General features: G+C 36.2%; 2 protein-coding genes across 3 annotated transcripts in view; one reads left to right on the top strand and one right to left on the bottom strand.

Annotated features, from left to right (window-relative positions):
• The first annotated feature begins 2,416 nt into the window (after positions 1-2,416).
• On the top strand, positions 2,417-6,444 carry LOC126695049 (PRA1 family protein H). Its single transcript, XM_050391659.1, has 4 exons — positions 2,417-2,906; positions 5,312-5,448; positions 5,804-5,875; positions 5,964-6,444. Exons 1-4 carry the CDS (start codon positions 2,482-2,484, stop codon positions 6,032-6,034), a joined length of 705 nt encoding a protein of 234 aa, XP_050247616.1. The 5' UTR covers positions 2,417-2,481; the 3' UTR covers positions 6,035-6,444.
• A 5,349-nt stretch (positions 6,445-11,793) lies between these two features.
• Positions 11,794-27,055, bottom strand: part of LOC126695048 (uncharacterized) — a 33,931-nt gene continuing 18,669 nt past the window's right edge. For both annotated transcript variants that reach the window (XM_050391658.1, XM_050391657.1), the window contains exons 6-21: positions 21,234-21,345; positions 20,980-21,017; positions 20,790-20,843; positions 19,075-19,143; positions 18,784-18,900; positions 18,583-18,651; positions 15,674-15,753; positions 15,222-15,350; positions 14,869-15,145; positions 14,222-14,314; positions 13,954-14,121; positions 13,370-13,497; positions 13,132-13,264; positions 12,687-12,811; positions 12,395-12,577; positions 11,794-12,141 (exon numbers count right to left, since the gene is read on the bottom strand). In XM_050391658.1, the coding sequence (XP_050247615.1) occupies positions 12,102-12,141; positions 12,395-12,577; positions 12,687-12,811; positions 13,132-13,264; positions 13,370-13,497; positions 13,954-14,121; positions 14,222-14,314; positions 14,869-15,145; positions 15,222-15,350; positions 15,674-15,753; positions 18,583-18,651; positions 18,784-18,900; positions 19,075-19,143; positions 20,790-20,843; positions 20,980-21,017; positions 21,234-21,345 (1,815 nt within the window). In that variant the 3' untranslated portion in view covers positions 11,794-12,101. The remainder of the gene's footprint in view (positions 12,142-12,394; positions 12,578-12,686; positions 12,812-13,131; positions 13,265-13,369; positions 13,498-13,953; positions 14,122-14,221; positions 14,315-14,868; positions 15,146-15,221; positions 15,351-15,673; positions 15,754-18,582; positions 18,652-18,783; positions 18,901-19,074; positions 19,144-20,789; positions 20,844-20,979; positions 21,018-21,233; positions 21,346-27,055) is intronic.

The following is a 27,055-nucleotide window of genomic DNA, read 5'->3' as shown; positions in this document are numbered from 1 at the left end:
AAACAACTTAAGTTATTTTTACCTTAGTATTAGTTTTTTTTTTTTTTTTTTTTAAGTAATTATAAAAGTCTTTATCTGCACTACATTTTATTCTCTCTCTATCTCAAAGATACAATTTGCACATTATAAGAAAAAGTTTGGTGAATTGTCATTTTAGTCTACTAAACTTAAAATTTTTTCATTTTAATCCATTAATTTTAAGAAACTATTGTAGGGATGAAGGGCCCAGATAAGAATACTGGGCCGTGGGCCGCACTCGAGGACATCAAAGAGCTTGAAGACAGGTACGTATTAATGAAGGCAAGTAGATTACTAGACCGAGGAGGAAGTCTAATCATAGTAAACAGATGATGTTGTCCAAGGAGCAACCCCTCCTCGGCCAACAAAATGGCAGCCTGAAATCCGACCACCCATCAAGTATTGGGTAATAGGCAACTGTGCTTAAGAGGATAAGTTTCAAAGAGAAGTGAGTTAACAGAGAATTGAGAAGTATCTGGGAAGAAAGCTGCTACCATTGCATTGAATACTCTGCACCTAACCAACTGGCCGCATTAATGTGGAGGTGATATCTGAATAGTGTCTTCTAGTCTCACAGCTACCCACAAAGACTTCAGGAAGGTGTTGATGGGACAAGTATCAAGGAGATTAGCAATCTGATTTACATGTGGACGGCTGAGATGAAAGAAGGAAAAGGGGTATAAAAGGAGGAGGATTCCATTATAGGAGGGATCATCAGAAAACCAAAAAAGAAATTACTGTGTAACCAAGAACTTGAATATTTGTATAAGTCTAAGAGAAATTTATAAGAGCATACCATTCTCGGACCTGACCGGGGAGTACTTTTCTTTTCAATTTGTTTGTCTTACTTATTCTAACACCAACTAGCCTATTGTGATTTACATTCTAACTCATTGAATGTTCAATAACTATCCCACTCTCTAACAAATTTATTGTTTTGAGCTCATTAGGTCATTGTCCAAACCTCTTGAGCTGTGGATCAAAATGTGTCCTTACAACTATCATTTTAGTCATTTTGTGAATTGTTGTTCAAAAAATGCTATTAACTATTTTTTAAAAATGACTTAGTTTTTATATTATTTTTTAATGTTACAAATGTGAAAGGATATTGTTTAACAGAGTTAATGGTGTTTTCAAATGATGATAGACTAACTATTCAATTAAGATTATTTAGAAATATTGTGAAATTATTGTAAATTTTTGCTATTTCTTTAGGACTCGTTAACCTAGGAATACAACATCAAATGACTAAAACCTAATTCAATATGTTGTTAGGTAGATAGCAAGGATTGGATGAAAAATAGAGTGTAAAGGATAAACTGTTCTCTCTTTTTTTATTTTCTTAATATTCTAAGTGGGAGAAAGATTTGAACATTGGTTCTCCTTATGAAAGAGAGCCAAAAATATGACCAACTTACGAGGCTTTGTTCCCTTTGTTTCATATTTAAAGTATTGGATTCACACTAGTTATTTAAGCAATAATTATGTCATGTATGGAGGATATGCATTATTTCTTGTACAATATATGAATTCCATAACTAGGGGTGTCCAAACCAACCTGACAACCGACCCACCTGGCCAACTCGGCCAATTTGATCCAATTTGATGACGGTCGGCAGCGAGTCTCTGCCTCAAGAACTTGAGACCGGCGGGTCGGTTGGCGGGTCAGAACATGAAAAACCGAAAAAACCAACCCCATCGTATTACATCGGAAAAGTAGTTGTTCTCCATTGATGGGAGCATTTCGTCTATTGTTTTAGTTCAATTAGTCGAGAATTGGCTTGATCTCTTCGAGACCTAGCGAGATCTCGTCAAGATTATGCCTAATAACTTCGAGATCCGATAAGATCTCGTTGAGATTTAGCCTAATCTCGTTGAGATTCGACCTGATCTCTTCGAGATCCAACTAGATCTCAACATATCCGGCCCGATTTAGTACAAATCTGATGGATTTCAGCAGATTCTAGTATAATTTCACAAATTTCGACTCTGACCTAGGACCGATCGGTATTCGAGGAGATTCAACCACCCGAACTGACTCCTTTTACTGGTCTGCAGCAAGTCCAAAAATGGTAGACCTGAAGTAATTAGGTTGATTCCAGGTTAGGCACAAACTTGGCCCGGATCGACCCGAGGACAGGACCAACTTCGGAAGTTCAAATCCATATGCATGCAAGCAAATTTGTGGTTTTTTTTAGCCCGTTATGTTATTTTTGTATATATATTCGTTATATAACCAAAAATGAAATATATTAGTTGCTTGACATCATTTGGCACTCAAGTAAAAAAACCGCAAGTTTCCCATGCATTGTTGTGAGTTTTTTATTTTTTTTTTATTTTTTATAATTTTAATAAAAGAAATTATTATTATTATTATTTAAGAAAAAAAACCCCTAATTTTGTGAAATTCCAAAGCAAAACAAACCCCGTTTTGGTGAGTACTTGGAGGTGAAGAGTTGGGAGATGGTATTCTCATCCAACCCCTTATCCCTCAGTCTTCCCGAACCCGCCTTTGAGTCATGGCTCCGCGACTCCGGCTACCTCGAAATACTCGACCACTGCACTGCCAGCACAACCACCACCACCACCACTACCACCAACTCTGATGACCCTTCCTCCACCACCTCAACCACTACCTCCATCACCAGCTGCATTTTATCCCATATTGTCACCTTGCTCTCCCTCTTCACCCTCAACCCCTTCTCCAAACTCACCGCCGATGACTTCTCCGACCAAACCCCGTCCTGGACTCATAGGTTTTTTGGGTTCTGCGACTCCTATTCCTTCCCTTCCTCGCCAGCTCAGGCAAGGCTGAGAGTCCACGAGAATGTCAAGCGCTATTGCAGGAACTATGCCACCTTGTTCATAATCTTCTTCGCATGCACTCTGTAAGGAAACACTGTCTCTGTAAATATTATATTTTTGTGTGTTTTAGGGAATTGGGTTTTGTTTGGTTGATGCGAAATGAGAGGAGAGGATGGGAAAATTGGGTTTTGGGTTTTACGAGTTTTGTTGTTTTGTGTGATGTCTCTCTCTGGAATTTCGCTTTTAATTATGAGAGTTTTGGGCACTGGGTTCTGATTGCTTCGTGGGAAAACAAGGGAAAGTTTGGGATAATTGACTTTTGGAGTACTTGGGTCTTGTTTTGTTTATTTCTCATATTCTCTCTCTCTCTATCTCATATAGATTATTTTGGTAGTTCTGTTTTGGATGGGAAAGAAATTTGAAACTTGAAATATACAAAGATAAAAGAAGAAGACATGTTTTACTTTGTTTTGGGTTTCCTATAATGCTCCAGCTAGCTGCTAATTAATCGAGCTCCGGGATAGGGGAAGAAATTTTGAATTTTAGAAGACTTGTTTTACTTTGTTTTGGGTTTCCTATAATGCTGCAGCTAGCTGCTGATTAATCGAACTCCAGGATAGGGGAAGAAAATTTAAATTTTACGTATCAAATAGCTTTGCTTTGCAAAATTTGGTACCCCCTTAGTCCCAACTAGGCATAGTTGAGTTAGGCACAATTGAGTAGGGATGTTTATTTCTTTGATTCAATTGTTGATATATCATTGAACATTCTAGTAAATTGTTTAAATTCCTAGTATTTTCCAACGATCAAATGGAGTTTGAAAGATTCAACTTTCAATTAGACATGTTGATATTTAGAGATTATTTAGGAATTTACAACATTGTTTGAACATGATGTTTTTCTGGGATGTACTTATAGGTTTAAGGTGTCAAGTAAGTTGGTTTTCTATTTGTATACAAACTCTTCTAATGACATGGGCCTTGGATAGTATAAGCGAAGAAAGTAGCGCACCTAAGGCCGGGCACTTCCCTCTTGAGGAAGGGGTGGCGTGGAATACCATGGGAGAGGTTTTTCTGGCACACAATGTCTCTATCATGAAAGATGGTGATAGTGTGATAGGTGCACATTACCAAAATATTTTTGGGGGACGCCATGGCTGCCCTGCTGCTCTAGTCTTTGCAGTCAGAGCGAGAGGTTGTCCCTACATTTCTCTTACCAATTTCAACCTATCAAAAAAAAAAAAAAAAGGTGAAGAAAGGAATTCATTTATATTATTATTTAAAAAAAAAAAAAGTTTGGCTAGCTCTGATTAGTTTGTTGCCAAGAGCCTTGTAGCTCAACTAGTTGGCACCTTCTAGGATTTCACAACATTGTTTGAACAGGATGTTTTCTGGGATGTATGTATAGGTTTAAGGTATCAAGTAAGTTGGTTTTCTATTTGTATGCATACTCTTCTAATGACATGGGCCTTTGATAGTATAAGCAAAGAAAGTAGCATGCCTAAGGCTGAGTGCTTCCCTCTTGAGGAAGGGGTGGCATGGTATTCCATGGGAGAGATTATTGTGGCGCACTGTGTCTCTATCATGATAGATGATGATAGTGCGGTAGGCGCACATTACCAAAATATTTTGGGGGGATGCAATGGCCGCCCTGCTGCTCTAGTCTTTGCAGTCAGAGTGAGAGGTTGTCCCTACATTTCTCTTACCAATTTCAACCTATCCCAAAAAAAAAAAAAAAAAAAAGGTAAAGAAAGGAATTCATTTGTATTATTATTATTTTTGGATATATGTGGCTAGCGCTGATTAGTTTGTTGCCAAGAGTCTTGTAGCTCAACTAGTTGGCACTTTCTAGTGTTTCCAATAGAAACATCCAGGGGTCAAATCCCCCCATCCCCAACTATCAAATTATTAAACAAAAAAAAAGGGTTTTTGAGGATACATAGCCAATCCCAAAGTTTTAGGGCTAAGCCTTTGGTGTTATTCTTTTTGTATATGTGGATCTAAGCAAACAAAATTGCATAAGTATTTGTTCTTGGGTCCTTCCTTAGCCTTCTCTACATCCAAAGAGAGAGAAGAGTTGGGACTAGCTATATGTAGGTAAGGTTTGGCCAATGTGTATAAGACCTTGTAAGGAGGTTACACACAGCGTGCATTTACTCCAACCTTAATGTATGATCCTTCATGACTTGAGGGTCCATTGAATCCAATCTCATTTACTATAAGACTGGTGGATCATGGATGTCATTCATCTAATAGGAACGGAAAAAAGGAACAATGAAGCTATAGTTGCTTGTCTTCCATTAATGTTCCTTTTTGTCAGAGGGAGCATATCAGTTTGGCCTGTTATGGTAGCTAGTGCTCTGAATTGGAAAGAATTATTATTATTATTATTCAAGTACCTATTGTTTCAGTTCTTATATTCTTTCACTCCCCCCTCCTTAACAAATCTTCTTATTTGATTTATCTGTCTTTGGTGTTTATGGTTATAGGTATCAAATGCCCTTTGCTCTTGTTGGATTGATATCTTGTTTGGCATTATGGGATGTTTTCAAGTTTTGTGCTGATAAATGGGGATTAGATCACCACCCAGTAGTTCGACAGTGTTTGGTTCGCATTGCACAATGTGGTATGTTATCAATCCTTTTTTCCTCAGTACATTATAAGTTTATATTTGAAAATAATCCATCTGATTTTTCATATTTGACTATTTTAAATGATTAATTAGGAAAAATATTTTTGATGGTTTTCTTTTAATGTAAAACTTTTTATACCTATTTGGGAGGGGTAGATTAGATATGGTCCTATTGTTCAGCATCATGAAGTGGCCACTCTCAATAATTGAACTTGCCTCTTACGCTTGCCAACGCAAGACTTCATTGACCAGATAATGGCCCCTTCTGTTTGGACTTCTGAGCTACTTATAGGAGTCGAAAAATTATCTCTGCCTATGCGGTACCACTAATTAGATATCATCTTTGCAGTGACTGCTGTTATTCTGATATATTCAAATGTTCAGATGGCTATGTTCTGTGCACTTGGCATCAGTTATGCAGGTGACTTTCATATACTTTTGTATCTTTGTTAGAATTTTTCCCCCTTCCCTTTGTATGACATGTTCTTATTATTGAAATATTTTTCTAGGCATGCTTTTTCATGCTGCATTCCGGAAGCTGGCTCCTGCAAAGCAACCATCTCGTGGGAGAAGTAAGTAATAGGTTTGGGCAAAATAAGCATAATCATGCTTAGCTATACTCTGAGGCCTGTTTACTGCAAGAGATCAACATCTCTGACCTGACTTTGATACAGAAGATGGTGCTCGTCATGTAGATAATAGATAATCAAATTCATGTTGATTTTTGGTTCTTCGTTATAACCTCACTTGCCATATGTGAAATCCTAAGTTGTATTAAATCCTCTGATCAAACAATTTGATGGCTTTGACCTAGTCAATATGTCAAAGTGGAGGCTTGTTATTTGCTTTAGCCTTGAGCATTTGTTTATGAATTGTATAATGGAATTGTAGTTATACCGGTCATTTTCTAGGTGTGATTATACAAGGTCTAAAACTTCATTTTTAGTTTTAGATTGCAGGCGAAATATAGTTCATGGAACCCTTGGGATATTTTGTGGTGCTATTTGAGAAAATGTTATTCTGAAAAGGCTACCATGATTTTGAAAATGCATTTTAGCAGTGAAATTTTATGCAGAATAATCTGATTGTTCTGAAAATTCAAAATAAAAGTGACATGTCTTGTGAGTAATAAGAGCTGGTAAATTTTATGTCATCTGATAGAAGATGGTTTATTGAGCTAAGCCAAAACAATTATTGCATTTAGAGTTGAGGGTTCCATTTTGTTAGATCCATTCTAATTAATCAAGAATCTAGTAAAAATACCAATTTGAAGCGGATTTCAATTGGCAAACTTGTCATTATTTTTTACAATGACAAAGTAAAAAAAAAAAAAACAGATATACTGCCATGTAAAAACCCAATTCACTCAAATATTTCTGAATTAAAAAAAAAAAAAAAAGGAAATTACACTTTATCCAGTGGTTTGTCTAAAAAACACTTTACCCACTTGTAGTTAAAAAAATGGCACTTTGCCCACATGTGGTTTGATTCGTTAACAAAATGTTATCCACCTCTAACCCTGCCGTTACTCTTAACACCAATTCACTCCAAAAAAAAACAATAGCAATTGAATCAAAACTCTTTCCTTTGAGAAACCATAACAGAGCATGACTCGCAATTTCATAACAGAGCATATCTTGCAATTTCCAAACCAACCTTTACACACATATAGACACTGACCCAAGAAAATGTATAGCACAGACCACAGATAATAGCAAAAGTTCTTTTTTTGTTCTTGGCAGAAAATGTATAGCAATCTAGGGGTGTGCAAAAAACCCACCGACCCACTAAACCTGACCCGACCCGCCGGGTTGGGTCGGTTTTTAAGGCTTGGTGGGTTGGGTGTGGTTACAAAAATTTTTTTATACCAGGTCGGGTTGGGTTTGGGTCATAAAATTACAAACCCGCCAAACCCGACCCTGACCCACCCATATTTAATATATATTTAAAATATATTTTATACTTTATATTTTTTTTTAAAATCAATTGTAGGACACTTATATATATATATATATTTAAATATATATTATATATTTAATAATTTTTAAAAAAACCAGTTGTAGAACAGCATTTCCTCGGTTCCTCCTACTAATACTAATTTAATATATATATAATCTATTATATAATTAATAAATTTTTTTAAATAACCAATTCTTCCTATCCTATATAAAAGTCAATTAGTTTACACAAATCCTAATAAATTACTATTGTTATTTAGTCATTAGTGTTGTTTGCCTTTAAGGAGTTACATTGATATTAATTTTTAGGTTTTTTTAATATATTAATATTTATATTTTTTCTACTCAATTTAATATTAATAATAAAAAAATTTGTCAAACCCATGGGTTCAACCTGACCCATGTGGGTTGGGTTGGGTTGGGTTGGATTGGACTTATGTGATGGGTTGGGTTAGGTTGAATTTTTTTTGATCTACCATGGTGAGTTAAGTCAAAAAATCCCCTCAACCCGACCCATGCAGACCCCTGTATAGCACAGGCCCAATTTCCCAAAAAAAAAAATATATACATATATATATCTATCATTAACAGGCTACACATTGAGATAACACCAATCATTGATCTACTCTGTTTTTGTACGTGTATGAAAAGTCAGCAAAGGTTGTAAATATGAGAAAGCGCCTTAGATATAGAATTAGATGGTGAAGCACGACAATACGTGGTGGGTGGAGCACAAATACTGGATCAAAACTCCAATGAGAAGTCAGCGAAAATATATAGCACAGAGCAAAAATCATGTATAGCACAAACCCAATTTCTCCAAAAAAAAAAAAAAAAATTTCATTAACACGCTACACATTAAGTAATATACCAGCAATTTAAAAATAAAAAAATAAAAAAAATCTACCAGCAAATACCAAGACAAATTAACAACATAATCTGCCAGCAAGGAAAAAAAAAATCTTCAAAAACGTAATCTGCCAGCAATAAGCTGCAAATCTTCAAAAAAACTTCAAAATAAATCAAGATTGCAGTAGAAATCTGCCAGCAATTAAAAAAAAAAAATCTACCAGCAATTTTTGAAAAAGAAATCAAGAACCCTAATTATCAAAAACTTACCTGTGGTTTAAATCAAGAGAGAAAATCTTCAAGATCCTTCACATGGGTTTTGATCGGGCTGCCAACTTCTCTTGATGTTGAGAGTTTTAAGTTTTCGTCTTGATGAAGTGTATCACAATCTGGAATAGGGAGTGTAAATGTACAAGGAAGGTTTTTTTTTTTTTTTTTTTTCAAAGGAAAGAGTTTTGATTCAATTACTATTGTTTTTTTGAGTGAATTGGTGTTAGAGTAACGGCAGGGTTAGAGGTGGGTAACGTCTTGCTAACAGATCAGACCACAGGTGGGCAAAGTGCCATTTTTTAAACCTCATGTGGGTAAAGTGTTTTTTAGGCAAACCACAGGTGGGTAAAGTGTAATTTTCCAAAAAAAAAAAAAAAATTTATGTTTCAGTGTTTTTACCTGCATATTGACTAGTTTTAAATTTTTCATTTTATAAACTGCATATTAATTAAAACGGTGTTGAGCTTGAATCTAGACAAACTAGACAAGATATAGCTAGTTCAATTTTGAATTGAAGTTATCATAGCTTTTGAGTGGAGTTGTGATGTACTTTTGTGTTAGAACCCCTTTCTCTCTCTCTTGTGTGTATGTGTGTGTTTGTTTCTCAAAAAAAAAGAATGGGTAATTGTCCCACATTGCTTAAGAGAGTGTATTGTGTGTAGTATAACTTGTCCTATCCTCCCTTAAAATTTACCATGGCTTTTAAGTAGAGTTGTGGTGTGCCTTTGTGTTAGAACTCCTTTCCCTCTCCCTTGTGTGTGTGTGTGTTTGTTTCTCAAAAAAAAAAAAAAAAAAAAAAAAAAAAATTGAATTGATTTTATTTCTGGTTTAGTTTGTATCATAATTGAAATAGTTTTGTGATTTGAAAAGTAAATCCTAAAAGTTAGAAAGTAATTTAAAATGATTTGATCAATCTTTCCTTTTAGCAATGATGATACCCCCTGAGAACATGAAAAACTTAAGATTGCATCGGATGATACCCCCTGAGAACATGAAAAACTTAGGATTGCATCGGATGATCATCGGGACGGGGTAAGTCGAATCATGGTTGTCTCATTTCTTCGGGATGAGGAAAACCCGCACAGGGTAGTAGCAGGCCAGATCCAATTTATGATGGGTTTCAAGTCCAATTTATAATGGGTTTGGAGGTATGTTACTGACCCTAATGAGATAGCTCTTACATTAATGAGATAAATATAAAACAATGAGGGACATGATGACCATGAGAATACTAAGAAAAAAGGTAGACTAGTGTTATGGAGATGGTAATATTTATTAAAAAAAACTAAATTATAACTAGGACTTGTAAATAAAAGATTAATTTAAATACATATTAAATAAAACATATATATATATATATATATATTTATATTTATAGGTTCAAACAAGACGGTGGGACTTTTCTACCATCCCTATGAAAAATTGATTATCCTTCCACATTGAGGACATCCTGATCCAATCATCCAAGTCCAAGTATTATGAACCAACACTTACGATTGTGAGATTATTATTATAATTGTAACACAATCATGAAAAGACATGAATTCGTAAGGGTAGTGGTAGACATCCAAACCCAATCGTGAGGGATAAAAGTTTGGTTCAAAGGGTTTGACCAATTAGCTAACAAATAATCAAAGAGAAATCACCATTTTCTTGGAGTCCAAGCAATGCTATTCTCACTCGGGGAGAAAAGATTGATTGGAATAGCTTGAAGAGTTCAAGAAATTTGAGATAGAAGAATAAAGGAGAGAGTAGGGCTTTTTCACTTGCCATGATCATTCAAAAGTCTCCAATTGAGTTTCGTTGGTATTGCCAGATTTTTGGGTCTGGCCGAATATAAACTTAGACCGCTTGCATCTATGACTATGAGCAATGTGACTCTCCAATTTAACCAAATGTAACCCCTTTTTTACTCTTGCAATGGTCTCTAAAGAAAATTCATGTCAACTCCATCAATTTTCGTTGGAGAACTTAGGATGTGTTTGTTTTGGCTTCAAATCACTTCTGGAAATGTTTTTCTATAAATGTGGGTATTTGGTTACACATGGAAAATAAATTTTCCGGAAGTAGTTATTTTTAGTTGACCGTGTGTTTTAGTTGGTTTGACTCGAAAATTGGTTTCAATCCAAATTTTCACTTCAAACCATTTCTGGACTAACGCGCAGAGAGAGAAAGAGAGAAAGAGAGAAAGAGAGAAAAGAGAGCCCAGATCACTCCTTAGACCGAGCTCCAGTCCGACGACCCACACTCCACCGGTCTCGTTGATCGCAGCACCACACCGATCACATTGGTCTCGTCGCACTGCGCTACACCAGCGCCGACCCACACCAGCGCCAATCCACACCAGCGTCGATCAAGCAAAGATCGACTCCAACGTCGATCGCACTGCGTCGATCGACTCCAAAGTCTGACGACCCACACCATCGCTGATCGCCGATCGCACCGCGCCGATCAAGCAAAGATCGACTCCAATGCCGCTCAATCTCGCCTCTGCCACGCGATCTCACCTCTAGATCGAACCCAGTCACCTCTCTCTCTCTCTCTTCCTTCTCTCAATTTGACCGGATTTGATGAATTTTTTTTTCTGGGTTTTGTTTCTTTTGTGTTTCTGTATGACCGGATTTGATGAATTTTTTTCCTGGGTTTTGTTTCTTTTGTGTTTCTGTATTGAGGAATGATATTATATATTTGTTTGGCAACTGAGAAAATGTGAGAAAATGTGAGCAACAAGTAGAAAATGTGTTTTCTATGGTATTTTTAAGAACACAACCAAACACCAGAAAATATTTTTCAAAACATTTTTTGAAATGCAACCAAACACTTGAAAATATTTTCCTTTCTTGAAAATAGCATTTCCGAAAAATAAATATTTTCCGGAAAATATTTTACATGAACCAAACACAGCCTTAGTTGATAGAAGAGCCCCTTGCATTACACATTCTTGGATAGTGGATAGTGTGGAAGTGACGCTGCATGAGAACCCTTCTTCCTGCAAGCGACCTTTTGAACAACAAACTGAAAATCTTTTTGACTCTGTCCAGAAAGCTTTTAACCTTTACCATCCCTATTGCCGCTAGTCCATGAGTCTAACCCCGTGCTAATAAAAACGCAAACCCATCACATCACAGCTACCATGCCCTAATACTTGGAACCCAACACCAAAATTCACCAATGCTGTTGATTCCTAAACCTTACATTGACAAACATTACAGTTGAAGGTGAGGCAAGAAAATTGCAAAATTTAATCCATTGGAAGAAAGAGTTGAAAAAAATATTTCATTAGCAAAAAATAACTATCATGTTGGGACATTCATTCACCACATACTAAGAAATACAATTAATGGTGAAATAATATTACAACTTTAAAGTAATGATAGCAAACCCCTAATTATAACGTTGTTGGCACTACAAAACAAAAATGTGGAAAAGGAAAAAATATATATATATATATATAAATTTAATAAATACACAATTTTTCTAACAATGATATGTACATCGAACCCAAACAAATGCATAAACAGAAAACACACTACAAAAACAAATATGCAGCCACTGGACCAGCATCTTCAATTAAGCAGGGTTGAGATCTCGTGAAACTTGGCCTTGCCATCTGCATTTATATTAAAGATTAGGTAAAATCTTCCCAGACTAACAGGTGTGAATTACGAGGCAGGGGGTGGGGAAGCATCAGTACAACTCCATTTAAGGTCTAAAAAACATATACATATTGAGTTGGACCCGTTAGCTGCTGATCATGATCTTCAGTGTCTCAAGATGAGTTTACTAAGATATGAGCACTCAAGCAAAAGTTTCACCAACTCCAAAACAAAGTAATACAATCAAAGAACAATCAATTGACTAACCTCGAGAGCAGAAATCTTGCAAGTGGGCTTAAATTGGCATTTGAATTAAGTTCCTTGTTCTGTTGCTTTTTCTTGTAATCATTTTCTGAATTTACATTTTGCATTTCTTCAGGTGTTGTCTTGCCCTTGGAGAACAAGAGAGCAGCGAGCTCCTGTAGGTCTTTCAGTGAAGATTCCCTTGAACTGCACAAAGTTTGTCTTCTACATTAATTTCTAAATAGAGGACACAAATTTAAGTGATAAGATAAAAATGGGACTAAGATGAGAATATGAGGGAACAGAGATTGTGAACCTTGACAGTTTCTGAAGCAACCTCCTCAAAAAAACTTCACAGGATCCAGGTTTCATGCGTTCCATATTTATGAGTGAATTTGTAACCACGCGCACAACAGCCCCTTCTGCATCTTCAGCTATGGTCTACATTATACAGACCAAATAGGAGATTAAGTCACTCAGAATTAAACTTGAAAGTATAGGCACAATGAAGATTGTTTAGGATAGTTTATTTTTGTATGCATCAGTATCACTGACGGTATTTACAAACTAATTGCATTGTTAGTATTAATCAAACTACTTTCATCTGGATGAGAATCTGCACCAAATTTGAATCCTTTTACTGGAAAATTGAAACTCATTCTTGACAAGTTAGAATCAGTTCAAGCAGCTTAATGTAGGCCCACAAATAAAACAATAATTCAAGAAAATTACCGCACAAAATTACCACTCTGGGTGCTTACCTCTTTTAGTGAAGGAATAAGTAAAACTGACAATGGCACAGACGGTGGTGCTATTTTTTGACTTTCTTCTTCATCACTTGTATGGTGTGATCTCAAAAATCCTTTTTGTGCATCAAAGTATTCACGAGAATGCCTGAGGTAGAAATTTTTTCCTTTAAAAATTGTAATAAGAAAACTGTCTTTTTATTTTTTTTCTTCTGCAGTAGAAAGACTAGCAGCATGTCAGCAATAGATGTACCTAGAAGAATCTGAGCTGCTTGTCACCAGTTCTCTTCTATTTTCCAGCCAGTTATTGCTGATCTTTACTGGTCCAGATCTTTCTTTAGCATTTCCTCTCCTCAATCCTGCTTGAAGTGCAGCCTTTGCCTAAACAGTCATAAACCAAATAACAAAAAGACAAATTGGTTAATACATAATTCATCAGAAAATATGTCAGAATTAAGCTTGTATAGAGAAAACTAAGGATGTCATACTGGGAGTACTGAAAATAAACTAGGAATTTTTTTGTTTGATAAGAAAAAATTGGAAAGAAAAATAGACTTGGAAAAAAAAAAAAAAAAAAAAAATTCTATGGTTTCTTGAGAAAATGCATTATAACTGATGCTGATCTTCACTATAATTCACATAACAATTCTCTGCAGGGTGTTCTTGGGTTCAATACCACTGTGAGAGTAGCTCACCAATCAAAAAGAATCAAAACTATGATTCAGAGCTAAATCAATGTAAAAAGCTAACTCTTATTTATTTATTTATTTATTTTTGCTAAGCACATCAGAAGCTAACATATAAAAGACTGAAAGTAGCATAACAAACTAAAACAACCTCTGCAAGGTTTATTGCACTGTCTTCAAGTGAGGCAGTATAAGTTTTCTCTTGAATTCCCAGTCTGGATTTTGGAGTTCGAGGAGAGTCTGAGTCATCATTTTGGCCACGGAAAACTACAGTTCCACTGGTAGATGAATCTTCAAAAGTTGCAGATGTGCCACTAGACTATGCAGTACATTAAAATCAAATCAAATGACTGGCTAGCATGGAAAAAGGGAATAGGAACTTCAAATTTTGCATATTAACAACCAGATGGCAAAGATACCTGCGTGCTTTGATCATGAAACAAAGGAGCTGAGTGAGATCCTCTGGGAGATCGTATAACAACAGTTCCAGACCCACTCCCATATAATTCATCCTGGAAATAGAGCACTTAAAAACATCAGAAGATTTGACACTGCAAATATAATGTAGATCAATGTTTTGAAAAAACAACCAATTAACTTGAAGCTTGGTTGACTAAACATTCATGTAGATTGCTATAATCTCAAATTTGATAAATTTAGCTGCTTCATCAAATCAGAATACATGAACAATGTTGATTGTTGATTACTTCTGCTTAGTTTAGTAATAAATTGTATCATACTATTCTAATGTTTTTACCTCCAAATACTGTCCAAACTATATTAGGCCAGTGCCAGATCCCAATGTGCCAAAACCAAATTCCATTAAAACATCAATCAGGGCATAAAATCACCCCAAGTTAACAGCCACAATACAAACATAGATTGGCTGATTTTTAGTATGTTGATTAAATGGTGAATACTATGGCTTGCGCTTCAAGCACATGTAACATTCCCCAGTGTTAAGGACAAACAGCCAAATCTCATTTTTTCATTCATAATATAGCCAAATTCCCCAAAGAACAAAATAAGCAGAGTTTGACAAATGAAATGAGAGAGAGATGATTACATCTTCATGGTAATTATCCTGGTGTTCATTGTGGTATTGTTCTCTAGCATCTCTCCCAAAGGAAACCTCTGGTAAAGCATGATGTGCATTTCCAGATGCAGACAATCCTTGATGACCACTCTCTGGAGTTCTTCTTTGGGTAGCTTGATTATTTGAAACTTCTGGCCTCCTCTCTCTAACTGGAGGTGGTCTTACAACACTGCGAACAGTCCCCGTACTCTGTGATCCACCAATGCTGAAGTCCCATCCAGCATTTTTTAAAGGTTTCCCCTGACCACTGCAGATTAGAACATGTCTGTCATAATTCAAAGAAAGAGCAAGCAAAGCACGAGGAATCAACAGATTCAACCCACCTGGCTCTAACTGTTTCTTCTCCACTTAGATCTCTTGTCCCTTTTACAGTATCAGATGCGTCCCCAACAGCTCTAAAACCATTCCGAGAAAAGTCTTCATCTTCCTTTAATTGGTATTTTGGACGCTCTCTATCAAGAAAACCAAAGGCATGATGTAAACAGTAAGCAACGGCACCAGAGATCACTATTTTAGAATTTTATTGCCACAACAAACAAGCTGGGGCATGCATCTCAGAAAATGTTTTAGTAACTGACACCTCAGGAGCAGTTCAGGATGTTTTAATTTCCTCCAACCTCAGATCTGTATTGTATGTGTTGAACACAGATGCATGACATTATAATTGTTGCCCAGATGTTCACTCACTCAAACTTCAATGATCAAATTCATTAAAAAGAAAACAAAAAAAAGATAGAAAAGTACAAGAAAACAAGCACAAAGCAATATATTGCACCTTATTCTCTCCAAAAGCCTTTGACTCTTCCTAGCAGTTTTTATGAAACGGTGTTTGAGAAGTTCCTTGGCACTTGGTCTCTGCAATCAATTAAAAAAAATTATTATAACATTATAGAACTCGTTAAAGCTAAAAGATGTTTTGATAAAATGCATATAACACATTTCTAGTTTCTAATTAAGATTTGCATTAGATGTGAGGACATTAGCCCCAAAGCAACTAGTCAAACTTGCATATTTGATAAATGCCTTGCAATAACATGGAAAAGAAAATCCTACAAAGTGTTCTACACAAATCTTGCCTCACATTGCTCTGAAAAATGTGGCATCTAGATAGAAGAAGTGATGCAGAAAATTAAACTAAAAAATGGACTTACGTTTAGGAAACATAATAAGAATAAAAAAAGGGATAGGAACTAGGAATTGGCTCCTAGGGTTTGCTTGGAATAAGCACCAAGTAATGAAAATAGAAAAATAGAGCCATAGGGGTCAGTACCTAGGGTTATTTGGAATCAACACCAAGAATGATAGGAACCCATGACTGGGATTTCCTGGAATCAATGCCAAGCACTAGAAGAAAACCTCCCACCCAAAATTTACAAATCCATCATCAACAGTTTACAATAGTGAACTTGAGCCCAAATTACATAAAATATGGAAGGAACATAAACTCGTAATGAGATTACATCACATGGAAATAAAATTCAAAGAAAACTAAAATCTCTCTAATACCATCAATCATGATCAATTAATTCCAAAAAAAATCAATCAGCATTAACAGGTTTGAATTGGCGTCCACACCAAGGAGTCTGCTTATTTGCCACTAAACAACTCACTTCAAAAATTACAGTTTTGTTGTGTAAGCCAAGTACAAAACTGTAGGACTATGTCATCTGTTGCTTCATTTTTTAGCAGCAAAGGACAGCAACAGCTTGTTTTTGTGATATTTGGTGTTAAATAGGTTATGCAGTGCTGTTTTGTCTGCTACAATGTTGGCGAAGGAAGTCTGCATTATAGGAACAAAGCCTGAAATGTAATGTGATTGTGCATCATCTGGTATATATGGCAGGAGAAAATAGGCGGACTTTTGAGGAGGAAGAAATTCAAACTAATAGGCTTAAATCTTTTTCTGAGGTTCTTGTTTCTTTGAATGTCTATGGGTGGAAATTGTCCATTATATATGCTGGATAATTTGGATTATCCACATTTTCCTTTTCCCCTTTTTTTTTTTTGGCGGTAAGTACAACACCTTTGTCCTTAAGTTATTCCTCTTTGATTCATTAGTTTATGGGTTAAGTTATTAATTTGGTCTCTCAACTATTAATTGTGTCAATTTAGTACCTCAATGTTCAAAGTCAAGTCAATTCATCCTTAGGTCTCCTCTCTATTAATATCTTAATGGGATTATCCAACAATGGTGTTGATGAAGGTGGTTATGAAGTGTGCATTTGACATGTGCTCTGTTTTCCAGATCAGATAATCCAGTTAAAAAATTTAACAGAGAGGAGACCCAAGAATAAATTTGACTTGATTTTGAAAGTTGAGGGATGAAATTGACACAATTAGTAGTTGAGGGACCGAATTGAACTTTTCCCAGTAGTTGGAGGACCAAATTAGTAATTTAACGCGAAGTCTTTTAGTTCCACCATAGGACACCAGTGATCACATAGAACCATAGCCATAGATTGTTCATAAAAGCATAGTAACCTCAAATTCATTCAAAATTTACCAAAATTTCTGACTAACACTCATACCAATAAGTACCGGACTGCAAGGAAATGCTGTGTTTCACAAGGGAAAGTCACCATAACAGGATTGTGCATGAAATTCCAATTCTGAATATATGATGAGTAGATCCTAGAAGAACACATATTTTTGCATCCAAACACTCCTCAAAATAAAGCACATTTTGAGGATCCTAAATACTCTATCCAATATCTATAGCAGATAGTTAACAAGAAATAATGCTAATAGACCTAGGCAGCCTGTATCTGCTTAGGGACTGAATCAATTTTAATAAAAAATTTGTCGAAAAGATACCCAAAGAAACCACAGTAATATGAGGAACACTTTGAGAGCTTAACAATGTATAAAGTCTATATCCTGGATAACTTTACAACTAATATTCAACATATATTTTTATTTCTTTTAGGAACCAAAAATTATATTTCTAAACTTTGATTGGTCCAAATGATTAAATGTTATTAGATCTTCAAGACTTCAATGAAATCAAAATATATAAGAAAATAGTTGCAATTGGTATAATACAAACATGATAAACACAGGCCATTATAACCTACTAAGCTACGAAAATAAGCATATGAATCTTAGTTTGGTACGGGAAACCACAATTTTCCCAAACTTATATTACTTGAAGTATCTGGAATACCTGAAACACAATGTAATTTAAGATAATGAGATCGTCCAAATATAATTATGAATCTTTACTTTGATGATCAAGCTATGGACCTTAACTGAACGGGTCTCCAATCTGACTAATCTAGAGGGCAGTACTGAACTTAGTTGAATGTTCTCCATCATGACATTCTTTACCCTCTATACAAATAACATATTCAATCTTGAACATATATTTGGATATATAAAGTGAAACACGCATCTTAAATCAAAACCTCAAAATCTAGATTTCAACTACTATATTCTAGCAACGAATCTAGCATTCAACTACTCTATTCTAGCAATGAATAAAGCTCTACCAGATGCTTCCAGGTCCAAGCCATTGACCTTAAATGGATTGATCCAATCTCAAATTTACTTGGAGGGTATTATACCATTTCAAAGACATGCACTTCCTATGTGATCATTCATTGCAATATTTCCCACACCCCATATTCAGAAGAAAGAAAAATATGAACTGATAGCAGGAGGTATTTGAAGGATATATTTACTTGCCTCTGCTGGTACTTTTTTTAAACACAACGATACAAATTCTTTCATTGGTTTGTAAAAATGATCATCCAGCTGCACGAGAAATATAGGAGTCATGATTCTTTTAAAATGGAAAGAATTATGGTTCGATCAGGCAAAGAGCATTTGATAATTCTATATCCCCAGCAAGAATGATCAATGTGAAATCAAAGTATAATAGATAACCTGTGGTGGATTTTCTCGAGGTATGATAAAAAGAACTCTCATAGGGTGAAGATCTGCAAGTGGGGGTTCTCCTTTGGCCATCTCAATTGCAGTTATCCCCAAAGACCATATATCTGCCTGCAACAAGCAAAGGGTGCGAGTGTGACAATGTTCAAGGCCTCAACAATGCTGGCATGAAGAGAAATTGGGGTAAAAAAGGAAAGGGGACAGAGTAGGGGTGGGGGTGCAAGAGCATCAAGACAAGTCAAAATTCCCAATATCAAAGATCTAAAATACTGCTGCAAGAGATACCTTCTCATTGTAACCTTCGGAATTCTGAATAACTTCTGGTGCCATCCAGAATGGTGTTCCCACAAATGTCTGTCATTGTTAATTAAATAGTGCATCACCAAACGAATGCCAATTATATATTAGTTAATGTCATCACAAAGAAAATCAAAGGACCGTATTGAGAACTTGGATGATATATTTCTAGTTGATCAAGTCTCTCCCTCCGCCCAGAGAAAAGAGAGAGAAACTCACTCATTAATTCTGTGGTCCCACTACAATGACACTAGGATTTGAATAAGTTCTTAGGTACAACTGGCAATAGACAGTCAGGCAGAAACCATTAATCTGATTTTTCCTTGTGTCTCATCATCATTGATGAAGCAAATCATGAGCTATTAATGGACAGATTATGTGCCCTAATCTACACCTCCCCATCCCCACCCCAAAAATAAACCCCAGAAGCCCAGCCCATGCAACAGAACACGGGGTAATTACAAATCATGCTTCTAAATGGCATATCCTACTCATAATTACCTTCCTCACTTTTGAAAACTGTTAAACTACCAATTATCCCAAAATCTTAAACTATTGGGATATGGTAAATTTAATTATTTAACCACTTACTTCTAACACTCCCCCTCACTTGTGGGCTCAAACATCGTTTTAATAGGTGAGGCCCAACATGTGGGATTTTAAATGGGAGGTAAAGTGGAGGAGATAGAAATCGAACTCAGGACCTCTTGCTCTGATATCATGTTAAATTACCAATTCTTCAAAAAGCTTAAACTATTGAGATATGATAAATTTAATCATTTAACCACTTACTTCTAACAAAAACTAACACTGAACCTCCCCATACTTTGAACTAAAATGATTTATGTAAAGATAATTTGTATGTGATAATCAAGTGACTTACCATCAGAGGAATGCTAGAGTTTATAATAGCAGAATTCTGACAGAAGACCAGATGGTGAAAAACATTATTGTTATTATTATTTTAATAGGTAATAAGACTTTTATTGAATGAAATGAACATAGTGTTCATGATGATAAACACTCTGAACAAACAGAGAAGCAAAAAAACATTATTATGAGTGATGTAATGTGGAGCGCAGGATTGTTTATCCCTACCAATCTTTCTTCTGCAGACACAGTTCTTTGTGCAAACTCAGAATTCAGAGCTAAAGGGTGGTCTGGGACTTATCCTAGAAAAAAGTGTGGTCTGGGAAGCATTATGTAAGGAGGAGAAAGATTTGTATATCCCAGCCATTTTCAGAGCTAGTGGGGATTAGTAGACAAACCCTTAATGGCTGTTGAATATAGCAAGCTTGTAGTTGTTTTGTATTTCAGTTTGTTAGCCTACTGGGAAGTATTTTGTTTTCTGCTGTGTTTTTGGTTTTTATTATATGACAGATTTGTGTTTTTGTTAGATAAAAATTATTCATTATATATATATATATATATAATTTCCCCTAGAAACCCATAGTGATGGTATGATGGAAATCAATCATTTTTAAAACCCCAATCTAATAACAGCTTTAGGAAGCTTCATGTTAATGAAAACTCAAACATCACAATGTGCTCATGGCAACTAAAACGAAGACAAATATTGGTCATGAAACAAAGGGCCTCAACTACATCCAAATCCATAATAAAGAGAACTCTGTAAATGGAACATCCCAATATGCCATCCTTGCTCAAGTGATTAACAATTTAGCCTCAGCAAAATGGAGTACCTTTCTCCTTGAAATAGTCCTTGTTAACTGTGCAGAAACGCCAAAATCTGCAACCTGTGACAAAGACAATTACTCAATGTAGAAGACAAGAAACAAATCCATGTAATTGAACCCATATTATGTTCTTCCAGTGAGTCAGCCTTAATACAGAATTATGCCAACTGAAAGCCTCTGAGTATAAAGGTTATACCTTAACATCACCATTCTCGGTCAATAAAATGTTTGCCGCTGCAAAAATTATAATGTTAGGTCATCATAACAAGATAATTTAAAATAACAAGGAGAAAATTCACTTGTAAAATTATTATGAAGCTGCAGGTATAGGGAAATTTTTTTTCAAGCACAGCATGTCAAACATACAGAATCTTTAAAGGCCAAAAGTGAGAAATTTCTCAATATTTCTTCCATATGGATATTCAAATATATAGGGAGAGGAAAGAAAACCTTTAATATCTCTGTGGATTTTTCCTTCATTGTGCAGATATTCAATTGCATGCAGCAAGTCACGTAATATGCAAGCAATTGATATTTCATCCAATGGAGGACCTGATTGGAGCTGCAGAAGCAAAATCTCTGTTAGCTTTGAAGAAGAGTATATACAGCTTAGCGTTTTTCCAAATAAGTAATAAATAATTTTATTGATGAAAGGAGCAGCCTCAAGTATTCAACAAGTGTGTGTGTGTGTGTGTGTGTGTGTGTAAGGGACAGTTAGTCCAAGCACTCTCCCTCGCTGCTGAGGCACCCCAGGTACAGGAAAGTATGCATCATGTATATGAGAGGACATATATAAGAGAGCAAACCCCAGATGCCTACACACCGCCATTGAGCAATTGGGTAAATCGTGAAATGCCTAAGCTAAGAGTCGAACTAGAGACTTCTGGGATTACAGTTAGTCCAAGCACTTTCTCTTACCACTGAGGCACCCCAGGTGCGGGCAAGTATGCATCAAGTATATGAGAGAAGTAATATGCAATGTAGAAATTCATCTTCAACATAAATATGCATTGTGTTTGCATGCACAGACAAGTAGATGACAAGAAAAGAAAAGCACCACAACCTATCATTTCCCATTAGAGGTTGCCCTTGATATTGAAAGCAGTTGTCAAACCATTGATATGATTTAAGCATATCTAAATAAATTACAAGATTTTTAACTTTTCTCATTTGCACAAGTAATATCAACAGCATTTCTACATTTCTATCAGGTATAAATATGGAAAATCTTTCATTTAGTAAGTCAACCACTGGATATAGTTCACTATCCATGCATTTTACACATGTAATATCTTAAGTGAAACGGACATACCCCAGCCTATAGAGCTTCCTAAATCAGGCTCTTCATATTTGTAGGGAAGGAATTGTCAGTTAATGGACATTACAGATATTGATGCCTAAATATTTTGAGCATTGGTTTAAGTTAGTCCCTCCTTTTATCTATCAAAAGAAAAAGAAAAGCTAGTCCATCTTTTTGTAACCCAACATTATTTTTGGTTACACAATTACACTTTTTTTTAGGCTAAACTACAAACTAAACCCTAGTTAGGCCTGTTTTGACGTCATCCCTAAAGCTTCATTTATTATTATTTTTTTCTTTTTCAGTTCTTCAACTTTATACTGTTCAATTTAGTCCTTCCATCTAATTCCATCCTTATTGAGCCGTTAAATTCCCCAAAACAGCAATTTTATTTTCTATTTTTTCAATTTTTAAAGCTTAAAAAAAAGATATTTTTTCCCTAAAATATTTTTTTTAAAAACCAAGAAATTGTTTTTTTTTTTTTTTTTTTAAATTTATTTACAAAAGTCTGCCCATCAGTGAACACAATCAGCACAAAAGAAAAACCTACCATGCAAGGCAGTGAACAACCCAATCCTCAACCATAAAATATCAGCCCTCACCATTGTGACATCATCCTCATCGGCATAGCAAATCCAAAAATAAACCCAACCATACACGGCAGCATACATCAGTCTACTTTAGAGAGAGAGAGAGAGAGAGAGAGAGAGAGATGTGAGGGAAAGTGAAAATTGGCTTAAGGATGGATTTGATTGAGTAAAAAAAACATTTTGAGAACTGAAATTTGAAGGAAAAAAAAAACTAAACCAGGTTTATTTTTGGAGCTCTTAACAGCAACAATGTGGACAGAACTAAATATAAGGACTAAATTGAGAACAGTTTAATGCTAAAGGACTGGAATGAATAAGAAAATGAAAATAAGCCAAACTTAGAGGGTGTAATCTGTAATTTAGCTTCTTTTTCTATTGGTAAGTTTACAAGCATAGCCAATGGGTTTTGAACTGCAACCTTAGGTTTTACTGGCTAGGAGGTGCCATGTGCCATTCAAGCTAGAACTAATTGGCTACATAATTGCACCATTTATATCACATAGCCGATTAACAAAGTCATGTAAATGTAAGGCAAACTTCAAAGTGGCACATACAAGTACAAAAATCAGAAATGAGGAAGCAACTGAACAAAGCTCTTAGGCTTACAAAATGCTACATAGAGGAACATCATAATAAATATTTCCTTTTTTATTGTGCAGTCCCAGGAACATAACTAACCTAGGAAATTCAATGGGAACACCATTCATGTTATAAGCTTTTACAACATTCCATAAAAGGTTACATTCTTTAGTTGGACAGCTGCATGGGGGAATATTTTGACAGTGGGACAACCTTTGGAAAAGGGGCATATTTACTGTAGATTTGGTATTCTATGTGCAAGGAAAATAAGGAAACTTTTAATCAGCTATTACTTCAATTCGGCAGCAAGACAACTTGGGTACTAGTCTTTTCTCTCTTTGTGGTTATGGGTGATGACAAAACGATTTGATTTGCTTGCTTGTTGGGAGGGAAGGTATAATTATTCTAAGAGTGGTAATTTCTGTATTTGATTTGTACATCCCTATATACTCCCTTTGTACTTGGGTGTCTCTTTTTTGATATCAATAAATCCTTATTACTTATCAAAAAAGATAAATAATTCAAAGAGTGGTGGAATCTGGAAATCCGTTCTTTTGTGTTGTGGATAATTTGGAAAGAAAGAAAGAGTCAAACTTTGGATGGAGTTGAGCTTTCGTTGATCTCGCTTAATATTGAATTTTGAAAACTTTGTAGGATTGGATGTCTGGGTCAGGTAGTTTTGTTCTTCTTCCATATTCGTGGATATTTTAAATTTCAATAGGAGTTGCTTTAGTACACTTCTTAGGATTTGAGGAATACCTCTGTAGTTCCAGCATCTCTTATAGTGCCTAGGCAGTGAGGTTCGAACCCCACCAGCCCCTTCATCACTATTTACATATCAGGAAAAAAAAAAAAAAAAAAAGACACATGCATGCTTAGCATTCCAATGAAAAAAAAAAGTTTCTTACTAGTAAGTTATCCACATGCGTCTTAAAGCTGAACATCACAACAGCACAAACACTTCTACACTTAGTTGATGACAATCGGTAACCAACCATATTCTCCAAAATAAAATTCATTTGAAATACTAATTTGATAACTCCATAATCAACCCTAAATTACTATTTTCACATTGGTACTCAACTGAGCTTTTCCATCTTTATCAGACACCAACTCTCACCAAGAACTTGGTAATAGATTAAACTCAGTTACCACTAGCCACACTAATATTAGAAGACCTGATTTATCCTAAATTTCTATCCTAGTGCCTGCGACTCCAAGAACTACAAGCAAACATGTTGCATAGGAGATACAAAAGAGAGCTCTCGATATCTTGAATCAGTAATTCGTAAAATGAAAAGATCCAAAAAGAGATGGTAAAAAGAAACAAATAGTAAGTGGGGAAACTAGATAATGCGCTTTTAAGCAACGTTAGTCTTCCACCTTTTGACAAATACATCTTCTTCCAACCGGCCAACTTAGGCCCAATTTTCTTCAAGATAGGATTCCAAACAGTAGGGGACTTGTGGGACGCCCCCAATGGCATACCAAGATAGATCATAGGCAAAGACCCAATCCGGCATCCCAAAATCTCTGCCAGGACATGGACATTAGGAACCTCCCCAATGGGAACCATCTCACTTTTCAGTGCATTAATCTTTAAACCTGTCACTACCTGGAAACAAAGAAGAAGCATCCAAACATGTAGAATTTGCTCCTCATCAACATCGCAAAACAGAATTGTATCATCCGCAAACAAAAGATGCGAGACACATACCCCTCCATCCCGTCTACCACCAGCCCTAAAGCCTTGAAACAAACCAGCCTCTTCAGCACTTTTCATCATCTTACTGAAGACCTCCATCATAACCAGAAACAACATGGGGAATAGCGGGTCCCCTTGTCTTAATCCCCTCGAACTCCAAAAAATTCAGCTAGAGACCCATTAAACAAGACAGAGAATTGGACTATAGATATGCATGTGCAGATCCACCTACACCACCCCACCCCAAATCCCATTATCTTCAACAAATCAAAAAGAGCCTCCCAGTGCACATGATCATAGGCTTTCTCAATATCTAATTTACAAATAACCCCCGGAATCTTACTCTTCACCCTACTATCAACACACTCATTAGCAATGAGAATTGAATCAAGTACCTGTCTACCACCCACAAAACTGTTCTGAGACTCAGATATCACCTGATCCAAAACCTCTTTCAGGCGGTTTGCCAACACCTTAGCCAAAATCTTGTAAACACTCCCCACCAAACTAATAGGTCTAAAATCTTGAATATTGGAGGCACCATTCTTCTTAGGGATTAAGGCTATGAAAGTTGCATTAAGAGATTTTTCAAACTTACTATGTTGATAAAACTCTTTAAACCCGGCTAAGACATCTCTTTCCACAACTCCCCAACAATGGTGATAAAAAGCCAAAGAGAAACCATCAGGACCTAGTGCTTTATCTCCTTCCAACTCTTTGACAACTCGAAGAACCTCCCCTGTTCAAACCTCCGTTCAAGCCAATCCCTCACCAACCCCTCTAGCTGATCAAACTCCAAACCTTCCACAAAAGGCCTCCACTCCTCTGTCTCCTTGTACAATTTTTTATAAAACTGTCTAGCTTGGTCTGCCATCTCGAATTCGTCCTCATAGATAACCCCATTTACCTCCAACATACTAATATGATTATGCCTTCTCCAAGAATTGGCCATCTTGTGGAAAATTTTGGTATTGTTGTCTCCTTCCTTAATGCAAAGCATTCTCGATTTTTGTCTCCCCAAGACTTCTTCCAATGAGAGAAGGTTTTGTATTTGAGATCTCAACACAGCCCTCTCACCTAACTCTACTTTAGAAAGGCCGTGCTCCCCTTCCTTAACATCCAATAATTTCAAAGCCTCCACCAATTCTTTTTTCTGACGCTCTACATTTCCAAACTCACTCCAATGCCACTGAATAATATCTTCCTTCAATGCCTTCAGCTTCTTGGCAAGTACTAGGGGTACCTGAGAAAGAATATCGATTCCACCAAGAATGAACCCTATCTTTGAACCCATCCGTCTTTAACCACATGTTCTCAAACCTAAAAGGATTTTTCCCCCTTAATATCCCTCTTGCCTCCACTAATAGGGAAGTGGTCTGAAATAGGACGAGGTAAAACCCGTTGGGTCACATCCGGATAGTGATCCTCCCAATCATGAGAAACCAAAACCCTGTCTATCCTAGATATCAAAGGGTGATCCAAACCGCTCAACCATGTATAACTCCCTCCCTCCAATGGCAAATCTATCAAGCTAAGCTCCTCAATGAACTCAGAAAAATTCTCTATAGTCGGGGTAAGTCGTGATCCCCCCAACCGTTCACTTGGGAACCGAACAATGTTGAAATCCCCTATGTAACACCATGGAACTTCCCAAAGTTGCTGAATTCCAATCGGCTCATCCCAAATCTGCCCCCTCAAGTTATTATTATTTGGGCCATACACCCCAGAGCATGCCCAAATAAAACCATTCCCCAAACCTTGCCACTGAACTGATACAGAAAATTGACCCACCGTTACCTCCAGCCTTTCTAAAGCCCTCCTATCCCACATCATCAAAACCCCACCAGCTATCTGATTCGCATCCAAGGCTACCCAGTCTACATAGGGACAACTCCACAAGCTGCAAATCAACTATCTATCCATGCCTGCAAGCTTAAGCCCTATTTGGATTTTTTTTTTCATCACTCATTACTCCTCACTTAATTTTCGTCACTTATTACTCATCACTTAAAATACCCCAATTTTCTATACCCACCCGTTTGGCACACTTCACTCACCTTCTCATCACTCAAATTTTCTACTTTTTTGTGGGACCCAT

Source organism: Quercus robur, chromosome 8, assembly GCF_932294415.1.
Source record: "Quercus robur chromosome 8, dhQueRobu3.1, whole genome shotgun sequence".
NCBI classification, from domain to species: Eukaryota; Viridiplantae; Streptophyta; class Magnoliopsida; order Fagales; family Fagaceae; genus Quercus; species Quercus robur.
This window is presented reverse-complemented; position numbering and strand designations above follow the sequence as displayed.

What these genes read in the sequence shown, in the direction of transcription:
- LOC126695049 (XM_050391659.1), top strand. Translation starts at nt 2,482, where the DNA reads ATGGTATTCTCATCCAACCCCTTATCCCTCAGTCTTCCCGAACCCGCC. An exon ending in ATCTTCTTCGCATGCACTCT is followed by an intron (nt 2,907 to 5,311) that starts GTAAGGAAACAC and finishes TTATGGTTATAG; the next exon opens with GTATCAAATGCCCTTTGCTC. An exon ending in GGTTCGCATTGCACAATGTG is followed by an intron (nt 5,449 to 5,803) that starts GTATGTTATCAA and finishes TCATCTTTGCAG; the next exon opens with TGACTGCTGTTATTCTGATA.